The following is a 27,045-nucleotide window of genomic DNA, read 5'->3' on the forward strand; positions in this document are numbered from 1 at the left end:
AAAACTTGCTTGTGTTATGTGCTCTGATGTGTGGGGTCTCTCACACCCGTGCTCTTGGGACAAAGGAACGACAACACAGTAGTGCAAACAATCACAAGGGCATTGATTGCACCTTTCATAGGTCAGTGCCTGCTAGCCGAGTTGCTATCCACAAAACATGCCGATGGGCGCGCGACAAATCTAGAAGTCTGACTCACCGCGACCGGAAGCGAGCGAATATGTTCGCCCCATGCTGGATCCCAACGCCTGGTCCTTCGCGTGTATGGTCACGCGAATCGTGGCGCGTTCGAAGGCGGCCACGCGAGGCGGTCTCGCAGAAGCCTCGGTCGGCGGCGCGCGGGATGTCCACGCCGTTCGCCGACGCGCCGGGGAAGAGCCAGCCCGTTCTGCCCTGCGCCCCCAGGTAACCCTGCCGTGAGGCGGCGTTAGCAACGCAACACTCGCGCCATCTCTCGCACTGCGCCCCAACCACATCGACCGCCGTGGGCATCACGCAGGCCACGCGGCGAAGCCGGATTACAGGAGACGCGCCATGCGGGAAAAACATATCAGGGGACGCGCGAGAGTCGCGCATCCCCACACATGAGACTCAATGCAAACTAGCTGCGTTGTTTGTATATCTTGTATTGTAGTTGTACTGTATTATACTTGTATTGTAGTTGTAGTTATCTTGTATCTTATAGTTGTATGTCTTTTTGTATTACTGCTCTGATTGTTTCATCACTTCAAATGGAGCAAACTATGCATACCTGCCTTCATTTCATAGCTTGGAAGCCTACTTTGGACGACAATTGTTTAACTTGTGATAATTCAAAGAAAAACCTGTGATCGCAAGAAGTTTAAATGGTTGTAATTAATTATAGCCCTTGTTTCAATGCTTCGAGTTGGAAGAAGGATCAAGTTAAGAGCGAAACTGGTTGTTCACCTACTGCATATACCTGCATACTTACTACAAACTAATAACAGTGAATGCAGCACATATGTATTCATTTGATCTCAAAGATAACGCAGGCGACTGGTTTGCATTACCTTACAGCATGAATGTGTGCAAAGCTGCTAAATAGCATCACCTCTGCCTGTTTTTGTGAAGCCAACAGGTGACAACCACACAGAATTAGTGCTTAGCAGACAAGCTACCTAAACAGCTGTGCCAATGTAGTGGCTACATACAGGCATGATGGTGTGGGGTTCTTGGTTTAAGCCCGACTAATGACATGAATCATTTTTAATTTTGGTTGGCACAGCTCCGAGGCCTGCTAGCTGGCCAGATTCAGGCAAGCAGGTGGGAGTAGGCTAGAAAACGCTACTGCAATTAAAATGAACAACATAAAAATGTGTGTACTTGACTAGGTACTTGTTAAAGGACCCCAGGTGGTCATGATTATGCCAAAGCCTTCGACCATGGCTTCTCTCACGACCCAGCATAGCTTAAACACCATCAGTAATTAAAATTGGGAGGTGCTCTTTTGTCAGCTAGGTTGCACGTCACTGACACAGCTGTATGTGCCTGGTGTTGTTTTGATTGTGGGTAATGGACAAGATTCTCCTCATTAGACACCAAAATCATTTTCAGCAGTGCCACTAGTTATTTATCTAGTTACATTCTGTTACATTTAGCTAGTTGCATTCTGCACCGTGTATGCTGGCTCGACACCTACCGCCCTTTTAGATGTCAAGAACAACACTAAATGAGGACACCTGCCATGACCTCAACAGTGTGAAGCCAACAGACAAGGACAATAACAAGGAAAGCACAGGGGGAATTACTTGCTTACTTAAAGGGCCCTTCACCAGGTCTGGCCATTTTGAGCTGACAAGCGCAATGCATACAGTTTGCACTAACGATCGTGTCTGCTAAGCATTACATCCCTACGCACTGCGGAAACAGCTTAAAGTTCAAACCAAATGCCATTTGCCCTTCTCCTCACGGGTGCCATGCTGCCAGCCAGAGAGTTGCATATATTGCACAAGTGCTCCTACGTACATGGCCAGGGTGTGACGTCACTCATACTGACACGTGACTTCAAGAATTAATCAAGGCAACATCAGTTATTTTGTTTAATTTGTGGCCTCAGTAGACGAATTAATGTTTAGAGAAATAATAAAACATACAACCCGAATGTCTGCGTGTTTTTGTCCTACTTCATACCGTAACAAGAGAAACGTACTTCAGTTTCATACGCTTGTTGCCACATTGTGCAGAGAATGAAACTGTTGCTTTCTACCGTGTTCCAGCGCCGCGATCATGCTCTTTCATCCTCTTGCGCCTTGCTCATTGCTCGTAATTGTGGCACTGACTTATCCTGCTACTCAGGTGTTCTCGCGCAGAGCTCGTAAAATGGTCCGCTGCGCAAAACAAGACGAATGCAACAACTCAGGCACAAGACTGTCACCAGAAGTGTGCCACTCAGCAGAAACATGAGAGAGAGAGAGAGAGAGAGAGAGATTTAACAAATAAAGGTGGGGCACAAGACTTATTCGTCACACGATCCTCCAGCTTTGGTATCGGAGAATGCAGGGAAGGAATTTCTCGGAGAATGCAGGGAAGGAATTTCGCTTGCGGAGGCTAGACAGGGCAAGGGGAGAAAGTGTCTATGTTGGAGGTGACGCTCGCCTCCTAAAGTCATGGGTTCGCGGCACTTCAAATATTTCTATCTCTGCTATTAATGAGCTAATCTGAAAAATTCTTGTGGGAGAACACTCCTTAGAGGGCACGTAACAACTTCAAGCATATAACCAAAATTTGCTGTGTGGCCTTGTGAATTAAGGGCCGTTTAAGTGAAATGTTCAGGGTGTCTACCAACCGGGAATGCTCGGGGATTTTGAATAGTCTAGAAATACTCGGGGAAAACTCACGGAATTTTTGCTTCTACAGGGAAAATTCGCTGTAATTTTATCAAAAGGGAACGAAACTCACGACAACGCTGGCTTGAGATCGGACAGCTTCGCGGCACCACCGTGTATCTCATAGGGTAAATGTATAAGAACGTCTGCAATTTCGGACGCAAGAACCCTTCACCATCCAATTAGCCGGACTTTTTGCCATGACCGCAAGTATGAAACGGCAATAATCGAAGCCATCACCTTTGATTTTGAGTATCTCGCTGCCTCGAACCGGCGCTCTCATGGAGATCCGCTGGCAGCCGTAGCCACCACCGCAGCAGCGCCAGGCCTAGCTGTTTCGACGTTCGCTATTAAGCTTCTTGTCATTCGGTGCCGTGTTTTTCATTGAAAGGATTCGCCGCTGTCAGCAATCGCAGCGACTCCGCCTTTCTGGTCCTCGCGATTGGCTTCGAAGCTCGGAAAGCATGGCGCGTTGCATAATGGTCGGTTCCCGAAAGTCAGGCTCGCCTCAGTACAGAAATGCTATGCGGTGAAGCATACGCGAAATTATTGCGGTAAAGCATAACAAGCGTGGGAAGGGGCAATTGTTACGGGACACAGTACGTGTTCCTTAATTATACGCGCGTGCACCCACTATCTTCTGTCACAGTAAGAGCATCGATATGCCTAATAAGTGTGCTGGCAGTCCTTCAGAGTAAAAGACACGTATTCACTTTTTCGAAGCGCCTGTTCTTTTCGGAAGTTATCGCGGCCCCTAGGGAGTGTGAAAAATCGGGCGTTGACTGTGCAACTGACCAAGAGGATGCTTCAAATGGTCAGTGGGGCAATCACGTGGCGGTAGGAGGACAAGAACAGATAGGACCTACACATTGAGGAATGGATGGGAAAGGAAGCGTGGCTGCCACTTCTTTGAAGGAGCTTGAGCTCTAAAAAGGCAAAGTGTTGGCCGACGCTGACATGCCAGGTGTCCCTTATCCAAACCAAAATAAAATCTTTAAATCGGTGAAAATGCATCACTGAGGCATTGTGCGGAGAGTATGTCAGGACAGTTGAGGGTGACTTACTTACCAGCTGTTGAGAGAGAATCTCATTTGTGACAAAGTTCGGGCTTGCTATCAGTTGATAGAACTAGCTTATATTCAAAAATACTTGCTTCGGTATGCATCTCCCTCTTATTCGTATTTGAGAATGTCAACTCGATTTGCAATGGGTTTTACCATTCTTTTCGCAGATATTTTATTCGCTGTGCAGTATACGAACCCCTTCCTTCCGTTTTCTTTTTTTGAATAAAATAAGCACTACTCCTTACTATTAAAACTAGATTAAGTCGTTTTTTTTATTTTTTAACATGCTTACTAGAGACTGGCAGCATTGGGCGACATGGTGTCAGCCTGTCTTGGCATAAAACAGTTTTGTTTCGCTCAGGGGAAAACCTGAAAAACTCGGGGAATTTGGAAATGTCAACTTGGTAGACACCCTCAATGTTGAAATGTTAACTAAATGAAAAATGAAAGTGCACAAGAGAACAACTGGCTGCAGGTGGGATACAAACCCACATCCTCGCATCACTCATACAATGCTCTTACCAACGAGCTACCGCAGTGACGTTTTCTCATCCAATTTCTTGGGAATTTATGTATGTGTACTAGAGATAACCCCAGGCAGTGTTAGCCAGTACCACCACTTACAGCCTTAGGTGTAAGTGATCCTTTCTGCCTCAAGGCGTCACGTGATACATGAACTTGGGAGAAAGCAATTGGCCAATAAGCCCTCGTATGCTACCTGAAGGCATCAATGCTGCTGGAAACAAGACAACTTGCTATGAAAGGAAAGAAGAAAGGGATCCAAGGGACCCAGTTTTTGTAAGTCACAAACACATAATGTCAACATACAGTGACAACAGGAAAAACATAGGGGAAATTACTTGTTTATTTTATTGAAATGTATAAATTTTAAATAAAGAGCTATGCCTGTGGATGAAACAAAAATGTGCCGCAGGTGGCATATGAACCCACGTCTTTGCATTATGTGCACGATGCTCTTGCCTGCCTTGGTACCTCAGTGGTTATGGCGTTGGGCTGCTGAGCACAAGGTCATGACTTCGATCCCAGCTGTGGCAGCCACATTTCGATAGGAAAAAATTCAAGAACACTCGTGCACTTAAATTGAGCTGTACATAGGGAACCCACAGTGGTCAGAATTTCCCCACTACATTTTGCTTCATACTTGGGTAGGGGTTTTGGCACATGAAAGCTAACAATTTTATTTAACTAACTGTCGATGTTAATGCTTCTCTGAATCAAGTGCGTTCAAATGTCTCTCAGTGTAATTGATGCACGCAAGTATTCTGGTGGGGTGCAACCAGATAGCAGACAACTGTTCACAATGCCTTTCTGTGTCTGCCATTCAAGCAAAGCTTCTTATTGCTACTCTGTCGAGAAAGACAAAAAAAGTTTTTATTCACCTAGTTTCTTATAGATTGAGCAGTGTCAAATCACAGTGAAGATACTGTGGCTGAGGCATAATTTTGAATATTTTAAAATTTTAAAGTGTACCCATTCATCATTATCATCATCAGCAGCAGCCTGGTTATGCCCACTGCAGGGCAGAGGCCTCTCCCATACTTCTCCAACTACCCCGGTCATGTGCTAATTGTGGCCATGTTGCCCCTGCAAACTTCTTAATCTCATCCGTCCACCTAACTTTCTGCCACCCCCTGCTACGCTTCCCTTCCCTTGGAATCCAGTCCGTAACCCTTAATGACCATCAGTTATCTTCCCTCCTCATTACATGTCCTGCCCATGCCCATTTCTTTTTCTTGATTTCAACTAAGATGTCATTAACTCGCGTTTGTTCCCTCACCCAATCTGCCCTTTTCTTATCCCTTAACGTTACACCTATCATTCTTCTTTCCATTACCCATTAGTCAACTGCAAAAGCAGTTTGCCACTGTCGGACAAGTTGGGTTGCTTCTCATCATGTTGATTGCTGTTTATTAATCCTTTGCATTCATCAACATGTGTAGGTTCAACAGGGCCAAGGGTACAGCCAGCACCACCTCCGGTGCCTCAGCATGCATCACAGCCCATCTATCAGACCATTGGCACCGTTGCACAGCAAGAAGATACAGATCACCAACGAAACTGGTACGTCCAGTCTTGCACCGCGATTCCGCATCAAGTCTCCGAGCGCATTCTTGGGAAAGGTCGGAAACTGTGCAGCTTGTAAAGGGGATGACATGCAAAATTCTGTAAGCTGGCTTTGCCACATAGCGAACCTGCCATAACCAAGATGGCAGTGCTCTTGCTAGTAGCACTGCTGAAAATGTGACCAAGTTGTGAAAGTCTGGAGGGTGCATGAAATGAACGGTGGCAAGAATGATGTTGCCAGCCTGCATGTCGACACCTTATTTGCAATTACAGTTGATCCACGCTATAACGGAAGCCAGATCTGACATGCAAATACCTTCATTATAGTCAAATCTTAGTATAAACAAATCATGTGGGACCTCCGAAAATTGTTCTTTGTTTCGAAATATTGTTGGGATGAAAAACTTTCGGTTATAAGCCAGTGGACAAACCTAGGAATGAAAATGACGTACCTTGGCAGTAGACGCGTGTGCAGACAAGCATACTCTCGAATAAGAATGTTTCACACACTTCAAAGCTGCTTTATTTGAAGAAATCGGTGATTTTCTTCTGGTGCATGCAGGACGCACGACCGATTAGGAATGCGTCTACAGCTTCCACTTTGCGCAATGCCTCATTGGGTACATCATTGCGCTGAGCGATGAAAGTGCGGACTTTGTTCTCATCTTCTGTGTTCGGTGACCCACAGTCGTCTTCCTTCGAGTCGTCATCGTTACTGGAGACGTTACGAACACAGTTAACAATCTCTTCGCTTGTCAGGTTCACCACCATTAGTGCTACGCTGTCGCTCTCCACGTAGTCGTTGAAGGAAGAGACAGTAGGCAGCAGTTCCGCATCCTCGGTTCACAGATCTCCTGGGTTGTCGTCGGTCACCTCTAGGTCATCTTCAACCTGTACAGGCACTTTGACAAGCCCTGCTTTTTGCCAGCAGTTGCTAATCGTCGGTGCCTTCAAGTTCCACCAAACTGCTGTGAGCATTTCCACTGCCTGACAAATGTTGATTGCAGTCAGCTGGTTTAGGCGGAGGTTGATAATCAACCGCTGCACAAGGCACTTAGGAAATTCTGCTTTCACTCTCTCTATAATGCTCTGGTCTAGGGGTTGCAGCAAGGACGTGTTGTTTAGCGGCAGAAACTCCAAGCAAACGTGCGTCAAGCGAACATTCACAGTGTGAGCAGAGCAGTTGTCGACAACCAGTAGAATTCTTCGGTCATCCCTCCTCATTTGGTCGTCGAGTTCAATGTGCCACTCGGAAAAGAGTTTTCTGGTCCACAAGGCTCTTTTGTTGGCACGGTAGTCGTACAGTAACGACATGATGTTTTTCATGCAGCGAGGCTTCGCGTACTTGCCGATGACAAGCGGTTTAATTTTCTTCATGCCTTTTGCATTGCAGCAGAGCAGGACTGTCACACGAAGATGCGACTTCTTCCATCCTTTGCTCTGCTGCCCTTTGAGGTGCACAGTCTGGTCTGGCAGGAGCTGAGAAAAACACGTGGTCTCATCCATGTTGAAAATATCATCTTCAGAGTACGATTCAGCCACCTCTAGGAAGCGATCATTGCGCCAAGAATCTGCGCCTTCTCTGTCAGCAGCAATTTCCTCGCCCGGGACTACCTGCCAAGTTATTCTGTTCTTTTGGTGGAAACGAAAAAGCCAACCCGCACTGGCGCCGAACCCAGTTACTACAAGTGCATTGGAAAATTCGTGGGCTTTTTCTTGGAGTGTTAGGCCAGACACGGGAATGTTCTGCAGTCTAGCATCTTTGAACGATGTGAGAACAGCTTGGTCCACATTTTGAAAGTCTCCCAGTCCCAACCGTTTCCTCGTAGGAGTGAGTTGTGATTCCTGGTGAAGCTTGATAATCTTGTCTCGGTCTTTCAAAATGGTCGCGACAGTCGATGGGGCAATGCCATGCTGTGTGCACCCGTCGATTTGCTTTTTACCTGCATCGGTTTCCTGTAATACGTCCAATTTGTCCTGCAGCGAAAACTGATTTCGCTTCTTCTTGGCGCCGTCGCTAGCTGCATTCAACGTTGGATCTCACGCGAACATCACCAAACCTTTGTCATGAAGTTCTTGGTGAAGCAGTTGGCATGCGACATGGTGGTGATGATAGCTACAGCAACATGGTGATGATGATAGCTACTGCACACACAGTTTCTGTTTCACGTGAGAGTTATGGTGCTGTTGCTTTTAGCCAAATTCGTAATACTGATGTTCCTCGGTTATAAAATGGAAAATAAACTATGTGTGCTATTCTGAAATATGTGCTGTAATGAAATTCGCAGTTCTTAAATATTTTTACATTGAAAATATAGGCAATCTGGCGGAGATTTTTAAAATATTCGTAAATTTGAGAAATTCATTATTGTGGGGTTTGTAGTAATGAGATTTCACTGTGCCCAATACAGTCAAGTACCTTTACAACGAACATCTTTACAACGAAATGACCTGTACAGTAAAGAATTCTCTAGGTCCCAAATGAATTCCTATCTTTCGTGCGTATTTTGGACGCCTCTTCAGCAAAGACTAGTATAGTGCATTTGCCCGTACAACAAAGGAATTTAGGTGTCCCTGACGACCACTGTGTTACTTCACAACGAACACATGTAGCCGTGCCGCCACTGTCCTTTCATATCCACCCGTGAGCTACGGTACACATAAGGAGCACTGGTTGACAGCATGACAAAGACCGCAGTGACAGTCTCGACTCTGCTGTAGTTATGGCAGCCAGATTTCACCGTCAATCATGCCGTGAGCCTCGATGCTATGAGGTCGCCTGCAGTCTAACATTCCATTGGAAGTGTCTAGAAGAAAATTAACAGCTTCTCTCGCTAAATATTTCTTGAATTCATGTTGAATAACAGTTATCTTTGTTGAATATCTTTATCTTTGTTTGTTATAAGCATGCAATCTCTGCGCACCTATATCGGCAATGAACGGTTTGTATTTACTTCGTTATATCTGTGGTTGTTATATTGAGGTCTGGCTGTGCAGCCCACGGTCGGTCATCTTGGTTAGGTTAAACGAGATATGTAGGGAAGCTCACTGGTAGGTGTCGCATATTGTCGTGTTCGCTGCTTGGCAACTGCTTCGTTCGATATTATCCTGCCAGGTGACAGGCAACCTGTTACCTGTAACCTCATTGGTGAGCAAAATGCACTGTTTGAAGTTGCTGAATCCATCATAAGCACCTGATACCACTTGATAGGGCATGACTTCAATGAACTTAGGTCAGCAACCTTTTATAGCTCCAAAACTGCCCTGATCAGCCAAGGTTAGTTACAGATCCAATGCCTGCTTACAAATTAGTTATGAGTTTGTTACTTAATGGAGTAATGATGATGCCATCCGGCCTATACTTCCCACCCATCATAGTAGCCCAATGGCTATAATGTTGCGTTACCAAGCTCGAGTTCGCGGGTCCAGTCCCAGCCGTGGCGGCCACATTTTGAAGGGAGTGACATGCAAAAACTCACATGTGCTTACTAGATTTAGGTGATCATTAAAGGGCTCCAGGTGGGCAAAACTAACCCGTTGTCTCTCACTGCACCATTCCTCATAATCATATTGTGGGTTTTGGCACATGAAACTCCAGAATTTTAATTTATTTTAAGTCGCATACCTCTGTTTTCCATGCAGGCAAAATCAGCAACCGGTCCATTACATGGCAACAAACGCAGGTGAGTACGGCTACTACTCGATTCCGCTGCTCCTACTGAATGCATTCCTCACGGGTGAAAGCGGTAAACTTGTGCTTTTACACATGCCCATAACTTTCAAGTAACATTTTTTTCTTCAACATACATGTTTGTTAGGTCATGTTTTTGTGCGCATCTGAGTTACGCAATCATGCGTGCTCGTCATCTCATCTCGTCCCATCTTAACTCGCCTTCTTGCTCATTGCATAGTGAGGGCCTCGACTCAGGCAGCCTCGGTGCCATGAGGCAGCATACGAGGGTTCATTGGCCGCTTGCCTGCTCCTATGCTCACGTACTACACGATGCCGGCGGTTAAAAGGATGTCCCACATCCGGTGCCATGGTCATGAGTGGCGCTGACTAACACTACCAGGGCTAATCTTGTACACATACAAAAGAACATGGACAGGAGAATAGCTTCCATGGTAGCATAATTGGTAAAGCACCGTACACGTAATGTGGAAGATGTGTGCTTGGTCCTCTCCCGACGGTGAGCCGCACCAGTTGTTGCAGTCCGCAGGGAAAAAGACCGGTGCTTTTGAATACTTTTGAACAATTCTGCCGCAAGAGAACTGTGGTTTTGCGCTAGTTCACGAGTGAATGCATGGAGGAGGTCACTCCTGCACAATGGCTTACAGTCACTGTACAAGCCTGGCTTGCCTTAGTCGGCCTACAAAGTGGTTTCGATCTAGGCAAAGCAATGTATTGTTTGGCCAACCTTGCCATGTCTGGATGCCTTTAAGATGAGGTGCAGGCGGTGCTGTGGTATGTATTACACTTAGCTCCTCCAATAAGCACAGCACTTTACTACGTGAATCTGGTGGCAAATGCGGTGCCTTTATTTTTTTAATTTCTGTCATTGGGGGGGGGGGGGGGGGGGGTCATGGTGCACCAGATGTGATCTTTCAGTATTTTTTTCTCATTTAGGAGCTTTTCAGTCATTCTGACATTCTGTTAACGGTATCGGTATATGTACCATGTAATGTAAATACTCCTTTGCTTTTTTGCCAGACGGATTCGATGCAACCTTTATATTTTACTTCGTTTAGGAATTAGAAACATTTCACAATCATTTCAATATACGACAATCGTTTATCTCAAACATGTATATGCAATTAAATTGCGTAAATGTTTTTTTTGCAACCCTGAGTTTTAAGTTTAATGCTTTAATTTACTGTATTAGTTTTGTTATAATTTGTAGTATTTTTTTCTTTTTGTTACATGTTTACAAGATACATTCACTGCCATTCCTCAAATGTGTTATGTTGCGTTTTAATGTTCAATTCATAGTTCATGGTTACCATTTGAGTGTGTTTCTTTTATTACATCTTCACAGTGTTCTCTATAGTCGCTATGCTTAGAATAACTTCTACATGAAGACATCTGCTGCTTTTCATGGAATTAATGTATAGCACATTACGTGGTCACACTCGTTGTTTATCCTTGGAATTTCCTGTTTCGTTAACAATTTGTATCCAATGCAATCAGACGTCACTATAACAAAGTCACATCCGGCACAAAAATACCTTTGTTATATCTGATACCAGTCATAAGCATACGTACGTTGGCTACATGCTGACATAGATTGGCAGGATAAGCCGATACTCACTCGCCAATATTTTTGCTATATATGTATTCACTCACACTTTCCGGCAGCACCCGCTCATACTTGCCAACACTCACTCACATTCATAGTCGCTTCCATTAAAACTCACTGGCAGCCACTCACCGGCACTTGCTCCCATTCACGCCCTTCGCCCTCACTAATGCTCTCTCTCACGCCTATAGAACGAGTGTGGAGGGAGTCTGAGTCGGTGTACTCTTGAGTGAGCATGTTGACCTATGCATGCTGGCATAGCTGATAAACGTTGATTTGCTTCGTTACATTGTCACGTTGTAGTGACGGAGAAGAACAGAGTATCGAGAACTGTGAATCGCAAAACTGACTCTTTAGTGGGCGAACCTTGTCCCACAGGAGGAAGTGACACGCAAGGAACAACGATAGCGGCGAGCGCAGTCGGCGATCGGCGAGATGTGATCTGCGGGTCAAGTGCGTCAGCTCTTATACACGACTTGTTGTAGGTTCCAATGTAATCGCTGTGCCCACATGCCTTCCTGAAAGTACTACTACATTCGTGTTGCCTATACAGTCTGATTACACACAGTTTGGCTAGAACATACACAACATATATAGAATAAACGATTACATTTGAGTAAGTTCCAAATCATGCAGGCGCACCTTGCACTAAGCCATAACTCTTAAGTTGTTAGTGGGTCAAATGCAGTCTCCAGGAAAAGTATAAGCAAGCACGCATGTCAATAACCAATAATTTGTTATACGTGTGTGAGCTATATCGAGGCGCAACTTACGACTATACATCTGCTGTGTGTCTCGCAGTGGGCAGTTCTAGCCACCCGGCCACTCCCGCTAGTGGCCCGCCTCAGGCTCCGCCCCAGGCTCCGCCCTTTCCACAGGCCCCGCCTCAGCTGCCACAGCAACCTCAAGCCAATGCAGTCATGGGGCACCACCGGACATCCTCTGCGCCAGGAACCAACGGAGGCGCGCCTCCTCCTCCGCCACCGGGCGGCACATCGGGCATGAGTGTGGCAGCGAGCAGCGTGGTGGCCAGTGGGCCCCCGCCTGCTCCGGCACCACCTCCGTCGGCAGGCGTGGCCTCCGGAAGTGCCCCACCCCCTCCCCCACCTCCGCCTCCTCCCGGCGGCGGCCAGGGCCGAGATGACGACTCATCGCCCCTGTCCCTAGCCACAGCACTGGCAAATGCGAAGCTCAAGAAGACCTCCAACAAGGTGTGTCCCGAAGAATTGTAGCCCTTTCCCTGCCATGGAGGAGCTGGGTTGGTTAGTGGTTTCTGGCAGAAATTGCCAGGAACGATCTCGGCTCGTCGAAGGTACTCTTAAAGGCCAACTGCAAAGAAATTTTGTTTTGACTAAATTTGTTATAAATGAGCAGCATATACCACTGACCGAATCTTTGCAAAGCATCTGGGCTCATAATTGTATAGTTTTCTTGTTAGCAGCCTTTAAACAGCCCCCTAAGCAGAGGATGTGTACACCTGGGGTTTGTCACTATGACGTGAATCCCAACATGCTGCCTCCGAGGTTTTTCAGCGTTCCACCGACAGCCGCAGATGCTGGGCACTTGGGTTAGTTTGCGATGCCAAGCACTTGGAGCTACGTCGCCCACAGAGGCCGTTCAGAATGTGTGGTTGTTCTAGTACTTCTAGTCATGCTGCGTGGTGCGGAGAGACTTTGCCCTTCACCGACTAGACCGACGGAGAGGAGCCAAATCAAGATTGCAAATATCAAGCGCTCTCAACAGCAAGCATCCCTATGATCTGGGCTTATCTCGGAGGTCACTTTGAAGTGCCGTGCATTAAGTCAAGTGTTGCTCCCTGCGAGCAGTGGTGATGGCATTTCTATGTTGTCATTTTTTTCCCCCAGTTTTGGCATTAAAATGGCCATTTATGCTAGCATTTTCTGACCCTCCCGCTCATATTTCTAATGTCGTGTTGTATGGTGGCTGGCCTATGTCTACACAGTCTTAACTAAACTAGGCTTTTTGCATGGTCCAAAATTTTATTGCAGTTGGCCTTCAGTTTTCATTCAACGTTCATTTCTTCATAGACTCTGCACATTTTTATCCACCGTGGCAGTTCAGTGACTATGGCATTGCATTTATGTGCACGAGGTCTCGGTTGTGGCCACATTTTGATGCGTGCAAAATGCAAAAATGTTCGTGCATTGTGCATTGGGTGCACATTAGAGAAGAACCCCAGGTGGCTGAAATTAATCCTGAATGCCTCATATCCACATGGTAGAGATCTTGGCATGTAATTTCCCATAATTTCTTTTCTACTAGTTCTTATTTTCTTTTATAGTGCTTGAGTTTTTGTTTAAGTGAGCACTTCAAGTGTTCTATAGATTGCTTTTCATGAAGGATCTTGCAGTTGAATTTGGCCATCTTTAGTCAGTTATTACTAATATTATTTATCAAAAATAGTAGTGGAGGCACAATAGCGGTTCAAGGACACTGTTTCTTCTTTTTCAAGTTGTAGCACCACTACCGTACATTTCACGTACTCAAACGAATGACACTTAGCTGATTTGGAATTTGACAAACAGTTGAAAGATATTTCATTTTGACACTAGTCTCAATGTGCCAGACCTGGCGTCATCAACATTATCATGACATCATGACAAAGGACGAAATTTGCCAGTACCATGTAGCATTAAGGCTAGGCATGATGTTGGTAAAAAGCAAAAAGGTAAACAAGAGAGTTGCGTCCGCTCTTTTTTCTGCACTCGCATGTGGTAGCTATAGTGATCACAGGAATGGAGCGAGATTATGAACTGTGATGTCATGGTGCCTCCACTTTCTGGGTACCAAAACTGAAACTAGTTCGTGGAAACGAGTGCCATAGTAAATTATTTAGGATGCCTCGACACTTTCCAGTATTTTTTTTTAGGATTCAGAGGGTTTGTGCTTTCATTCTAACTCGCACAAAAATATGAAACGTTGGAAATGTGATGTCGGTACTCCTTTTAATGCCAAGCATTCTTTGCCTTGGCCTGGTGCATTATATCTTGCCTTTGGCATTGGTAATCCAGCAGCAATACGATATGTTTAGTAGTGTGTATGGTATAGGTAGGCCTTTTGCCTGAGCAAAGTAGACATATAATATTTTAAGTGTGTCTTTTTTACGGAATCGGTGTTGTGCATGTGATGAGTAATGATGTTTTGGCTTTTCATTGGGGCATTTTAGGTTGTTTGGTTTCTAGATTACTGGGACCACTGGTTTGACGCGATCTGCTGAAGTGCCTACACGGCACAGTCTCTTTCGACTTAATGTTTGAATGCTGTGTAGCTATAACATCTTCAGGATGATGCATTTTTTTATAGCAGTTCAGGATCGAGTCCTCTCCAGCTACGAAACTGTGCCAGCTTTGTTAGTGCACAATCGCAAAGAGCTAGCCAAGCAATTAAATGTTACTTGTGGGAAAGACTCGGGTTGCCTCCTTCTGCACATTGTGTTGTTCTGAAAGCACCAGCTTCTTTCTGAAAGATTACCTTGCACCTATTGTCAGGTGCGGACTGGCCTCTGGTGCCCCATCGTAAGTACATGCTAATTGAACAAGCTGAGTAAGTATGCTGCGAAGCATATCCTGTCGACATCTTGGCCTGTTTTTGAACACCGTACAGGCAGTAAAAGACCTTTTAGGCATTGAGATTTTGGCATTGTTGGTGAGGCTTACTTAGGATTGTTTGGTGCATCTTGATCTAACTCTCCCTGTGTACTGCGGTTGTTTGGATGACATGGTCTTGTATTTACCAGCGTTGAGAATGGTTACAGTGCATAGTAGGTTCAGTTAAAGTGCTGGAGTTCCACACACTTTAATTGTGCAGACTTTGGAAGAGGGTATTGACTGCAAGCTTGAGGGATGCTTGCCCTACTGCGACAGTTTAGCATCACTTTTCTTTGATTTTTATTTCGAAAGCAAGAAAACAGAAGCAAAGCTATCTCAGGATGGCAAGCATGTCGCAATCTTGGGGGCAAACCGGATGGGCGTTTGTTTCCGGTGACGACTGGCCAGCAGCGTGTGCTGTAGCTTTGGTTATGCTTCATACATGCACTCCGACATTCGTGTTTTCTTTGGCACCCATATAGTACCGCATGTAAAAAGAATGCACTAGCATACCACCACATCTACTCCCCCCATTTTTGCTCAACCGTCACATTTTTTTCTCCCCCCCCCCACAGATATACGAAGGCACAGACACGCTGAAGAAGTCGCAGGGGAGCGGCAGTGGTGGAGTGCCCATGATGGGCATGGCAAGCATGATAGATGAGATGAGGGGCACCCTGGCCAAGAGGTGGGCAGTACTTCACTGTTCTTTGCAGAGCCTGTTGTTGTCTGTTGTATCCTTCAAGTGCTACGTGTACAGTCGCACATGCCAAATTAGCACTTCAAACGCATTTTGTTTAGCCTGTTGGTCTGACACGATTACGTGCCAGTTCTTGGGGACATGATGAATGCATTGCTGTGTCGCCTTTATCTCGTGTCGGTGTCCCCTAGCATTACTGGCATTGTAACGCTTTGAAATCAGAAACACTCGGAAGCAATCGGAAGCATTCGGAAACTAAGAGGACTGAAACATGTTGCACACACCTAAAGGCACTTCTCTCCGATTGGACTTGCACGCCAAAATTTGTTAATGTACGCCATGTGTGTTTAGAGAAAAGAGTTGCAGTGTATGTGTCTGTGTTCACCTTGCATGCTGAGTACAATTGACAACCACAAAGGGACATACCAGACAGAGAGGACTGAGTGCAAACTACCAACTGTTTATTTTCACTCAGTTGTTGCCCATGTATGCGTTGCTGTAATGAGGTCATGTGTAGACACCTACATTAGAGAGTCTAAGAAGCAAAATGAAAAATACCAAAGCGAAAGCTCAAAAGAAAATGAATGAGCACAATGTCAAAACACCACAGCAGTGTTGCCATGTGAAAGGTTCTTCTGTTTTCATTCTTTTGGTGTTCTTTTTTTGGGGTGTACGTGCGTGCATGCGTGTGCAATGATTCACACTGGGCTAATTTTTGATGGGGCTTATTAATTGCCTGGCCTAATTGCTTAACATTACCAATCTCCTTTAGTGTGTAAAATTATTTGCTTGGCAGCAGGCACCACAAACATTGCAAATTTTACCTGATTTGTGCCCAGATCATGGTATAGAACATCTCGTTGTAAGCTAGTTATGGCTAGGAAGAAAAAAAATAGTGGAGAGGTTGTTTTCTCTCCTGAAGCATGCGTCCACACTCTAATATATTTTGTGCCACTTTTGTCTTCTTTCTTTTTTTCTCCACCATCCCTGCGATTTGCCGACTCACAGACGAGCACAAGCGGAAAACAGCCAAAGTCAGGTATGGGCTTTTGAGGTCTCGTGACATTCCTCTGTGCTGGCTTTAGTCAGCTTGAAGATGCAATTATCTTCAGACACAAAAGCATCTAGAGCTAGCTGCATTGTCGCCTCTTAAAGAAGTGCCAATGCTCTTCGCTGCAGCGTCTGTTTTAGCCTCTGTGTGTCTTTGGGTGTTAAATTACCGTGTTTACCCGATTCTGACGGTGCGCCGTTTTCGAGAAAGCGTCACTGAATGTCACTGGCACGAAATTGAGTACAAAAGGAAATCTGTTATAAGTAATGTCCATGTCGGAAATGCGGAGTCTGAAATGTCAAGGAAAGAGTTGAAGATGGCATACTGTGAGCAGTTTACTGATAAGGCAGCCTCAGAGAGTGACGAGTGATGCCGGGTCCGCTGTGGCTCGGACATAGCACATTTCCTTTTCCAATTGCAAACAAATCGCTCTCTCTATTTTACCTTGAAAATCTAGTGAGGGAAGAATCGAGGGTACTGCATTTTGCATTTATTCTAACTGCAAAAATCAAAATCGAGTTGCGCTTTAAGACCGAGGGTATGTTAGAACAGAGTAGATACAGTACATCTGATTCGGTTTAAGTTTGTTTTGGAGTGTCTTTCACCGTAACTTTAAAGGGTCAATAAAGAGAAGCACTATATTACCTCACATTTCGCCAATTAAGGAAAGTTGGTCCTTAGAGGAGAAAAATTACGGCTAAACTTTCGTTCCTTGAAATCCGTGCCCATAGTTTGACATTAGTGGTGTCGGTGAGGCGTGGAGTTGGAAACATCTTTCGCATATCTGGGAGTGTCTTTACTTGCGAGAAAATTTACTGGGACTTGTCATGTCAAGCCTTCGCATAATGACTTTACAGAGTTCGAAGGCTTCATTTTGTCTTTTCTTGTGCCAGTTCTTGCGATGCTCAGGCCAGTGATTGATGTTTGTCATCATGATCGTCCGCTGCCATACTTCGTTTCGTGCTTAGCAGGCAACACCATGAAAACTGCTCAAGTAGTGCCTTCATAAAAACTCTCATTCCGCACATTTCATCGTGCGGTTGTATTCAATATGCAACACTTTCTACGGAAAGGCTACTTTGTTTATTATCGCAGCTACAACTTGTGGATGTCATGTCATGGCAAATCATGCATTGTTAGCATACTTTTGCGCTTGCAGTACGTGATGCGCTATGTTCTACACACATGCGCAACATGCAACCGCTGGTCCCACAAACGTGTCGCTCTGCACACTTGGTGGTAAATAGATTCAAAGGTGCAATGCCTTTCACATAATAAATATATCGTAGTTTGTGACATAAAAGCGCGAGACTTCACGTTACATCGACACATAGTTGCAACTTTCATATTTGACTCTAGTTTGGGGGGTCATGAATTTGATTGAGAGGTCTGTAGCTTGTGTAGCATCGCCTGCTATGTATAAGTGAATCAAGATATAGCAGCATTTTCGAGATGCCTAGTTGTAAGCACATTGCCGTTAAATGGGTCTTAAAGATACAACTGTTTTCTCTTAGTATTTCTTTTAAATAAATTGTAACATGCCCTGCGCGCATGTTGTTCTGAATTTTCAGAGTTTCTTCGAAATTGAGGTAGGCAAACCGGGCTGGCACGTCTGCCTGCTGTCTTTCTTTTTTTATTATTATTACTATTGAATGATCAAGTTGAGTGAAATTCTCACATAGTTTGTGATCCTGCGTGCTGTTCTATTGTCCTGATTGTTGTTTCAGGCAGTACCAAAGACTAGTACAGTTGTAAATGATAAATTATTGACTGATTGGTAGGTTAGTCAGAGTCCCGTAATTATTCGATTATAAGGCGGTCATGATTATAAGGTGAGGGTATACTTGGAAGACCAGAGAAAATGAACTTAAGCATGCACTTCTGTATGTTGGGCATGTTGGTATATAAGCTTGCATAACATTTTAGCACTGGCAGCAAGGATAAAGGCAACAGCATATTATGCTGCCTACATCTCCCCTCTGTCCTTGTTCGCCAGCGCTAAAATGTTATGCAACTATGCACGCTAATATAAGGCTGTATAGAGTAGCAGACTCGGTAGGAATTTTTCGAAATAGTGAATAATCGGAAGTCCTTGGAATAATTAATGCGAGTTATATGCAAATTTTGCCTAAGCTTCGACTTCATGGCAGCGCAACGTAAAGGTACTGCCTCACCTGCCAAGGTTTATTAGTTGCTACAATTTATGCTGCTGTCTAAAATCTGGATCACTGGAAATGGGGAGCTGCTGCGGCTGCCATATTGAAACAATAACTGAATCTATTAGCCTCCCATATAAAGTGGGGGGGGGGAGGCAGGGCTTCAAATGTAAGGATTTTGGCAAAAAACCTCGCCTTATCTTCAAATAAATGCGATACATTTGTCAAGTCTCGAGTAATAGTTATGGCACAAATAGTGGAAAGTGTTTTGGTATGAAACATTCATTTTGTGAAACAAGAAACATTATGAGTGAATCACGATCGATTTGTGTGGAAAAAAAACAAACTTGGCTAGTATTTGTTACAACTAAAGCCGCGTACCAGCATGCACGTTCGCTTGTAGCGTGGATGTTTCATTTTACTGCCACTGTGTCAGACTAGCCGACAGCTTTGAAGCTTCATTTTCCTTAAAGTGCGACTGCAATGAAATTTTGCATTGTATAAAAGCTAGTCGTAGCGATAGCGTCACTTCAGGAAAGGCTCGTTGCAGAACGTTTGCGAAATTCGAATGGGTCATCGCAAGGAACTTACAAAAATCTGTGCTTTTCCTATTGAAACTTGAAAAAGCGCCGACATTACAGCTCGCCAAAATTGATGCAGAACTCTGACTGGGGCCGGCACAAACGTGACTCACCTGCTCAATGCTTCACGTGCATGCTGTAGGCTGCGTGCAGCTGCACTTCCAAGGTGTTTTTACATATTGTTAAAGGCAGCAATTACAATCGGGACGGCCACCAACATGCTGCATGCAAGTCATGGACTGACATCATATCCACCTTATTATGAGTGATGTACTGTAGCAGGACAGACATATAACATAAGGCGAAAGAAGCACATGGACGAATTGCTCAGTGTGTCAGAAGGGAATGAAAACAGAAACTAAAAACAAAACAAAACCATATTTTTTAACCAGAAGGAAAACGTAACTGAAACATTATTTATTTTTTTTGTTTGTTTGGGAGTGTAATCAGAATATTTTCGATCGGTTTTCGGTTCTAGGGGAAGGTCGGCAATCCGAAGCAACCGCCATCGGGTAACGTCAGAATTGGCACGTATCTCAGGAGTACCTCAACCACGAATAGTGCAAGCAACGGCCGGTTGAGCGCCCCACTAATCTAAGGTTGCCGCTCGGTGCAGGTCGGCATCATAGCAAAACCTGGAGTTTGTGGGCTCAAGAGCTCATCGTTTCATTTTCTACAGGTCCAACGTTTTGTTACCGAAGTTTTACCATTCATTTACGTTCGTTTAAGTTTGTTTTATCGGAACAGTGGTCTCGCATTTTAGCGAGTACTCTCAATGACAGGCTCCTTCCGAGATTGTGCTCAGTCCTTGACTCGAGGCACTGAGCATGATCTCAGAATTCCTAATTCACTTATTGAGAAAAATAAATACTGTGTTTTTATTACAGTGTTTCGAAAATTTTTACATGCGAACCAAAACCGTTATGAACTGCTATGAATCTCATTTTTTTTCGTTCCGGAGTAGCACCGGGATGGAACTTGATTTAGTGGAACGAAACTGAAATCAGAATGGAAAACATTTAGTTTTCAACTCCCTGGAAGCACTATGCACAGCTAAGGTTTATTGGGATAAATCGAGCTCACATGTAACATGGAATAACAACAAGGAAAAACAGGAACTCAACGCTACCATGTGGCATCTGTCTTCTTTTTTTTTTTCCAGGAGGCTGAGTCGTCGACAGATTCTCGGAGGACATGGGACAAGCAGGGTTCGACCAATGGCAACAGCCCCAGCAAGGTGGCTGCCAGCGGTGCCGAGTCACCAAAGTCGGGTCGCGGGTCAGTTGGCTGCTCTCGTTTTCAGTTTGCTGAATATGTTGTAGCCCTTGCTTCGCGCTGCTTCTGTCCAGTTCGTATATCGGGTCGTCAATTAATGTTTGCACCCACCCTCGTTGCACTTGCGTGGGACATCCGTTATGCTCTCAATCTCTTGCTTAACCTAAAATTTATTTAAAAATTACATTTTGATGCTCTCGACACATACAGCAGTGACAACAGCATCGTACATCGGCGTCATCGCGCAGTGTTAATTAAACTTTGCAATGGAATAAAGGGGCTCATATCATTTGTGGGGCAATGGGCACAGAACTGGAAATGGGTGTCTGTTGATCAGATTTGTGGATTTCCATGCTTAAGCTGAAAAATGAAAAGTACTTTTTTTTTTTGCACGTAAGTATTTCAATCAACATTTGCCTTTAACCCCAAAAAGCCCACACGCACCCTTCCACATCAGGGAAAACTAGAAGAACTTGCTAAGTTTTGTTTCCGGTCGTGGTGAGTGCATATGCACAAAAAAAAAAAGCATTGAAACGTTAGTTGAATAACAGGGAATTAGTATAGTAATTAGTATAGAAATTAATAAGTAATTGGTTTGCTGAACTGCCCACAACTGATAGTATACAACACTACAGCGTATTGAAAGTGCCACAACGGGCTTTGTGTCAAGTTTGAGGTATCAAACTCGGCGATGTTGGTCTTCGTGGAGTTATCATCACATCAACAATTGCTTGAGTGAACTTATATCAAGCATGTCAAACTCCCTCAGACACAATCATAATTCCAGCTGCAGTGATGGTACTTATTTCATACATACACTCGTTGTGGTGTGCCAGTGGCTTTGGTGTTGGGCTGCCAAGCACGAGATCGTGGGATGAAATCCCAGCCACGGTGGCTGCATTTCGATGGGGGCAAAATGCAAAATAGGCTCGTGTATTTAGATATAGGTGCACGTTAAAGAACGCCAGGTGGCCTAAGTCAATCCGGAGTGCCCGCTAGTGTGTGCCTCACAATCAGATTACAGTTTTGGCGCGTAAAATACCTCGAGCTTTTTTTTTATAGGCAAATAGCTTTCTTCACCTCTTTTACCCATTTTCGTGGTTGGTGGCGGCCGGTGGTCAGTAGCTGGCACCTTGGCACCTTGGCACTTGCGATACAAAGGTGCCAAGGCAAAGCATGCGTGTCTTTGCACTGCTGAGGGGCGGGAAGGAGGGACTGTCGCATGTAAGCTTTGTGGAACGCCTGGCAAGGAAAATGTTCATTCATTCGCTTCCTGGTTCTTTCGTTCGTTCAGGCTTTCGCTTACACTGACAATTATCAGCAGTGGTTGCTGCGCAATATTTTTTTTTCTTTTTTTCATACGTATTGTTAGCCTTCATTTAGAGGCTGTTGTAGGGTTCACTTGTTCATTTGTCCAGTCGTCTTGAAGTGCAGTCTGAATGGATGGCTTTTTCTCCTGAGAAAGCGCTGTCTTAGTTGTGCTGTCGTAGTTGGAGCATCGTGACTCAGTAAGTCATTCCTTTCCTCGCTGTTAAGCAAGCGAAAAGGAGGCATCGGTGTTGTCCCTTGCCCGATTTTTCTCATGTGAACTGAAATGAATAATTAAAGTGTTCATCAGTTCATTGGAAGGTTAATTGATCAATTGCCCAGCTCTGCTGTGAACACATTATTTCACTGAAATCGCCTTTGCAGAAAGTAAAAGCTCGTTGAAGCATAGTCTGACATCCTACTTAACTGTGAATGCAATTATGCAAAAATAACAAGCAACCTTACATTGCAGATTCAAGTCTTTCACGTTGTTCCCATGTGCCACTTTAGATTTCTCGTGCAATTGTAGTAGCAAGAACGACCGACTCATGCACCTATTCAGAAAGTGCACAGAAAGTGCACTGTGAAACCTTGATATTTAGCAAACATGAATATATTAACTTATTGGATATTACGGATTAAATTTAGAATATTTCTCGCCAATATCAGCATGTAATGAATAGATGCTTATTATGAATATTAACAAAGGCATTGTCGTGTCAGACGTGGCAGCATTATGATGGCGCTTGACTGTACTGCACTTCTGCAATGCTGGTGGCCTCTTTGCGACTCTGAACATCTCTTGATGCTGAATAACGATTAAAGGCTGTGGCCTAGTCAAGCTGTTTTGAAAAACAGCTTTTTGTCACAGTCCTTTCTGTGTCATTGAAAGAATGAAAGTAAAGATTGATTGATTGATTTAACTCAAGGCAAGGGTTGCCACTGTCCACTGTGTCCACGCCTTGATATTTAGCATACACTCACACCCGCCGACATTTACACACGTTTGTACTCGCATCTACAGTCGAGTCCACTTAAACATGTTCAAGTGCCATGAAAATTTCATTGTTATAACCGATAATTGTTATAAACGGGTTGCACGAAAAAAAGCATAACAACTGCAAAGAGGGGTCACAGACGGCAAGTGACATGCCAGCTCCGCCGAGGCATCGTTCTGGTGGTCCCGAAAGGGGCCTTGTAAAAGATACGAGAAGGTTGCCGCGGCTGCCTCTCAGCTTGAAAATCCCTTAGCGCCCCCCCCCCCCCCAAAAAAAAAACAAAGAAAACATGAATACCTAAGAGCATTTAATGAGGGCAAAATAGCTTGCACTTCTCACTTCTTTGCTGAAACAAACCCGTAATCGGCGAGTTTCGACTGCTTCGCGGCAATCTTGCCGATGTCTTTCTGGAGGGCATCCAAATGTTGAACATGTCCGAGCGAAAGGTTTTTTGCAAAAATGAAGTCCCGCAGGGAATCGATCATTCTTGAGGCCTCCTGTTGAGACACAACTTGTACAGGTTCTGGTTCATCTTCGTCGTCGCTGCTGTCATCGTCTTCCGCGCCGGTGACTGCTGCAACGATCGCCTCGTCAGTCAATTCTTCATTTGTCGCGACTGCATCGTCGGCGTGCAAGAATTCTTGAAGCCCCTCCGTGTCGCCGTCATCACCATGCACCGTAGACCAAAGTTCTGTAATGGCTCCATCGGCAGTAGCTTCGCGATACTCCGCATCACTGATATCCCCGGCAAAGTCCGCTTTTTGGAAGCAATTCATGACGGTGGAGGAGCTGACTTCTGCCCATGCCCCAAAAATGAATTGGACAGCCATCAGAAGCGAAGTCTGGAGCGGGTCGGCATTCACGCACAGCAATGTCCAGGTTAAGAGCAAGCCTGCTCAACACACGTCGGCGATATAATGCCTTGAAGCATGCAATCACGCCTGCGTCCATGGGCTGCAAGCCTGCACTCGTGTTCGGCGGCAGGAAAAAAATTTTCACATGCGACAGCTTCTGGGCAGTCTGGTGTGCTGTACAGTTATCAAGGACCAACGCCACCTTCCTGCCTTCGTGCTGCATCCGCTGATCGAACTCGCTCAGCCACTCACGGAAAAGTTCACGCGTCATCCACGCTTTTTTATGACGGTAATGAACTGGAATCCTCGCAGCACCACAGAAACAGCGGGGATTCATAGATTTTCCCATTACAAAGGCGGGACACTTGTCGCTGTCGTCCATATTCGCGCAAAGGAAAACAGTCACCCGTAATTTGCTCTGCTTGCCACCCTTACAGGGATCGCCTTTGAGTGCATGTGTCTTCGATGGAAGCATTTGGAAGAATAGCCCGGTCTCGTCACCATTGTACAAGTCCCGGTCCGCATATGCTTCGCGGATGTACGGCAGTGTTTCATCTAACCACTTCAGTCTAGCGTCGACATCGAGCGACCCTGCCTCGCCCACGACTGCCTTGTAGACGATTCCGTGCCTCTCCTTGAACCGCTGAGTCCAGCCACCACCAGGCTGGAAATCGGTATTTTGAAGGAGATACGCAAAGTGCTTCGCCTTCTCTGCCAAAATCGGGCCACTAATTGGCAAGTTCATAGCACGTGCGCTAAGGAACCACTGATACAGTGCCTCCTCCACGTCTTTGTAGGCACCATGCCGAATCCTTTTCCGGCCGTCCTCCATAGCATGGCCAGCACATTCGTTTTCAGTCATCTTGAGCGCATTGCGGATAATGGTTGAAATTGTCGGCTGTGTCAGGCCATACTTGCGTACTAAGTTGCACACTTTTTCACCACCTCTGTGCTCTCTCAAAATGTTTCGCTTCGTTCCCAAAGATATTGCCGCTAGCTTTCTCTTCTGCGGCAGTTGATCCAGTTGAGCCACGCTGGCCGCGCTTCCTGAAGGAGAATCCTCCATCGTTGAACTCTGGGGGGGATCCGATGGGCTTGCAGAACCAGTAGGACCAAGGCCGGTGATGGCAGATGACGAAAACCTCGCTGGCAACGCACGTGCTTTGACACTGTACGCTGCCTTCGGAACACGTGCAACTGGTGAAGCAGGAACCAAGGAGAATGGGAACGATGGGGCAGCCCACACTCAACTGCCGTGACGCGTTTTCAACGAGCGGCACACCCTCAGAATGGACTGCTCCCCGCGCGCCGATACAAAAGCAACAAAAGAAATGCCTTCCTTCCCTCTCCTACTCTGCCCAGAGGAAAGCGTCCGTCTTTTCTCCTGCATCTCCTGCTCGCCCCATTCTCCTCGCATGCATCGTCACGTGAGCTTTTCGCCGCCCCTGTGCGGGCGGCTCTGCATACACGCGCGCGCTTTTGGGGGAGTAGTTTGGCCGGCGTGGTCGCTGTGTTTGCGCGTTTTTTTTTTCTGTGAGGGTTGGCTCCAAATGACTACATTTAATTGTTATAACCGACAATCTAGTATGATAGCATTGTTATAAGCGGTTTATTTTACCATAGAGCACACTGCAAAGGTGACGGTGCCGCGGCTGTCCATTGCTATATCCGATATATTGTTAAAAGCGGTATTGTTATAAGTGGGTTTGGCTGTACTTACACTCACCGTCGCCAGCTTCCATTGATACTACTCACACTGACGATCGCACTCATTCCCCGCAAGCACCCATGTTCATACTCGCACCTTTTGTCACTCACTCGCACTCTGTCTCACGTTTGTGAAACTGGTGTGAAGTGAGCATGAGTGAGTGCGCCGGCCCAAGCTTCACCTTGTCGCTTCACCACTGGCCATCGTCCTTATTTTCAGGCAGCGCATTGGGTCGCTGGGTGACACGGACGTCATGAAGGTGAACGGCGTGGACGTGCTCGACATGGACAAGCTCAAACAGGAGATCATGTCCGAGATCCGCCGTGAGGTCAGCAAGATGAAGCAGGACATCATTGAGGGTGAGTGTTGTGCTGCCTGAGTGCGTTTCATCATCATCATGATCATCATTCTCATCATCGTGTTCACTGCAGGACAAATGCATCTCCCATCAATCTACAATTATCCCTGTTTTGCACCAGGTGATGCCATTCTACAGCTGCAAAGTTCCTAATTTCATGCCACCACCTAATTCTCTGCCGTCCCTCAACACCTACTTTCTGCAGCTGCCAGCAGGCGGCAACACAAGCTTATGCTAGCGACGCTGCGGCAGGAGTTTGCATCTCTATGTATAAAGGCAACTTCGGATTGTTTTCTTAAAAACCAAGCAATTAGCTGTGCCGCACTGAGTGCTGCACTGAATGATGTAGTCTCCAAAATATGATATTTCTCCCAAATTTCGGAAAGAACAGCACAGTATCTTTTTCCAAACATTTTAAGCAAAATGTGCATGCCCATGTGTACTGCAGTATGAAGCAGCAATTTGTTTGGGCGTTTTATTCTGCCTCGTTTTTAATTTAACCAGCCAGATAATTAGATAAATTCTGTCATTATCCTATCAAAGTCGAACCAATGGAAGTCTACCGTGTAGAACTTTTATGATGTAGCATGATGATTGTTTTTAAATGGTTATGCTACAACTTTCCAACATATTTCATTAATGAGATTTATGTCATAAAAATATAACTTGCCAAAAACTAGATTGTAGAATAAAATTGAACAAATCTTTTAAAGATACGGTTGTATATAAAAAGAAAGAAATGCTAAAATAATTTTTGAAATACCGAAAATGTTTCGCTGTCTAATAGCTACTATCTGCGAAGAAATCGAGATTTTTACTCGAAAACTACTTGCGCTACAAAACCTTTACTGGAAGCCCTAGAGTTGGCCGTGCCATGCAGCCGAGCAGTAGCTCAGTGTGAAACAGGGGAACGTTGCAAGTCTTGAAGTAAACTCTTCTCTTCTCCTGCGTTTTGCTGTCGCAACATTTCCTGCCATTTCGGTATGTCTCCGTGCTAGCTGGCTAGCGCCGAATGGCTTCAGTTGGTGCAAGAGCACGAGGAACTAGCAGTGCATCCTCAAGTTCCGGGTCGGTTTTGGTCGTCGTCGCTCTCAGAATCAAAGTGAAATGAAAAGGCAGCATCCTCTGCCTCGTCGCTTCTTGAGCCACGAATAACAT

The 27,045-nt window shown here is 45.3% G+C and overlaps 1 protein-coding gene across 5 annotated transcripts in view; it reads left to right on the forward strand.

Moving 5' to 3' along the window:
- ena (ENAH actin regulator enabled) overlaps positions 1 to 27,045 on the forward strand; it is a 126,083-nt gene that overhangs the window by 90,510 nt on the left and 8,528 nt on the right. For all 5 annotated transcript variants that reach the window (XM_075698922.1, XM_075698921.1, XM_075698919.1 and 2 more), the window contains exons 4-10: positions 5,870 to 5,990; positions 9,636 to 9,676; positions 12,092 to 12,501; positions 15,474 to 15,586; positions 16,607 to 16,637; positions 20,549 to 20,664; positions 25,749 to 25,888. In XM_075698922.1, coding sequence (XP_075555037.1) covers positions 5,870 to 5,990; positions 9,636 to 9,676; positions 12,092 to 12,501; positions 15,474 to 15,586; positions 16,607 to 16,637; positions 20,549 to 20,664; positions 25,749 to 25,888 — 972 coding nt within the window. The remainder of the gene's footprint in view (positions 1 to 5,869; positions 5,991 to 9,635; positions 9,677 to 12,091; positions 12,502 to 15,473; positions 15,587 to 16,606; positions 16,638 to 20,548; positions 20,665 to 25,748; positions 25,889 to 27,045) is intronic.

Source organism: Dermacentor variabilis, chromosome 7, assembly GCF_050947875.1.
Source record: "Dermacentor variabilis isolate Ectoservices chromosome 7, ASM5094787v1, whole genome shotgun sequence".
Classification (NCBI taxonomy): Eukaryota; Metazoa; Arthropoda; class Arachnida; order Ixodida; family Ixodidae; genus Dermacentor; species Dermacentor variabilis.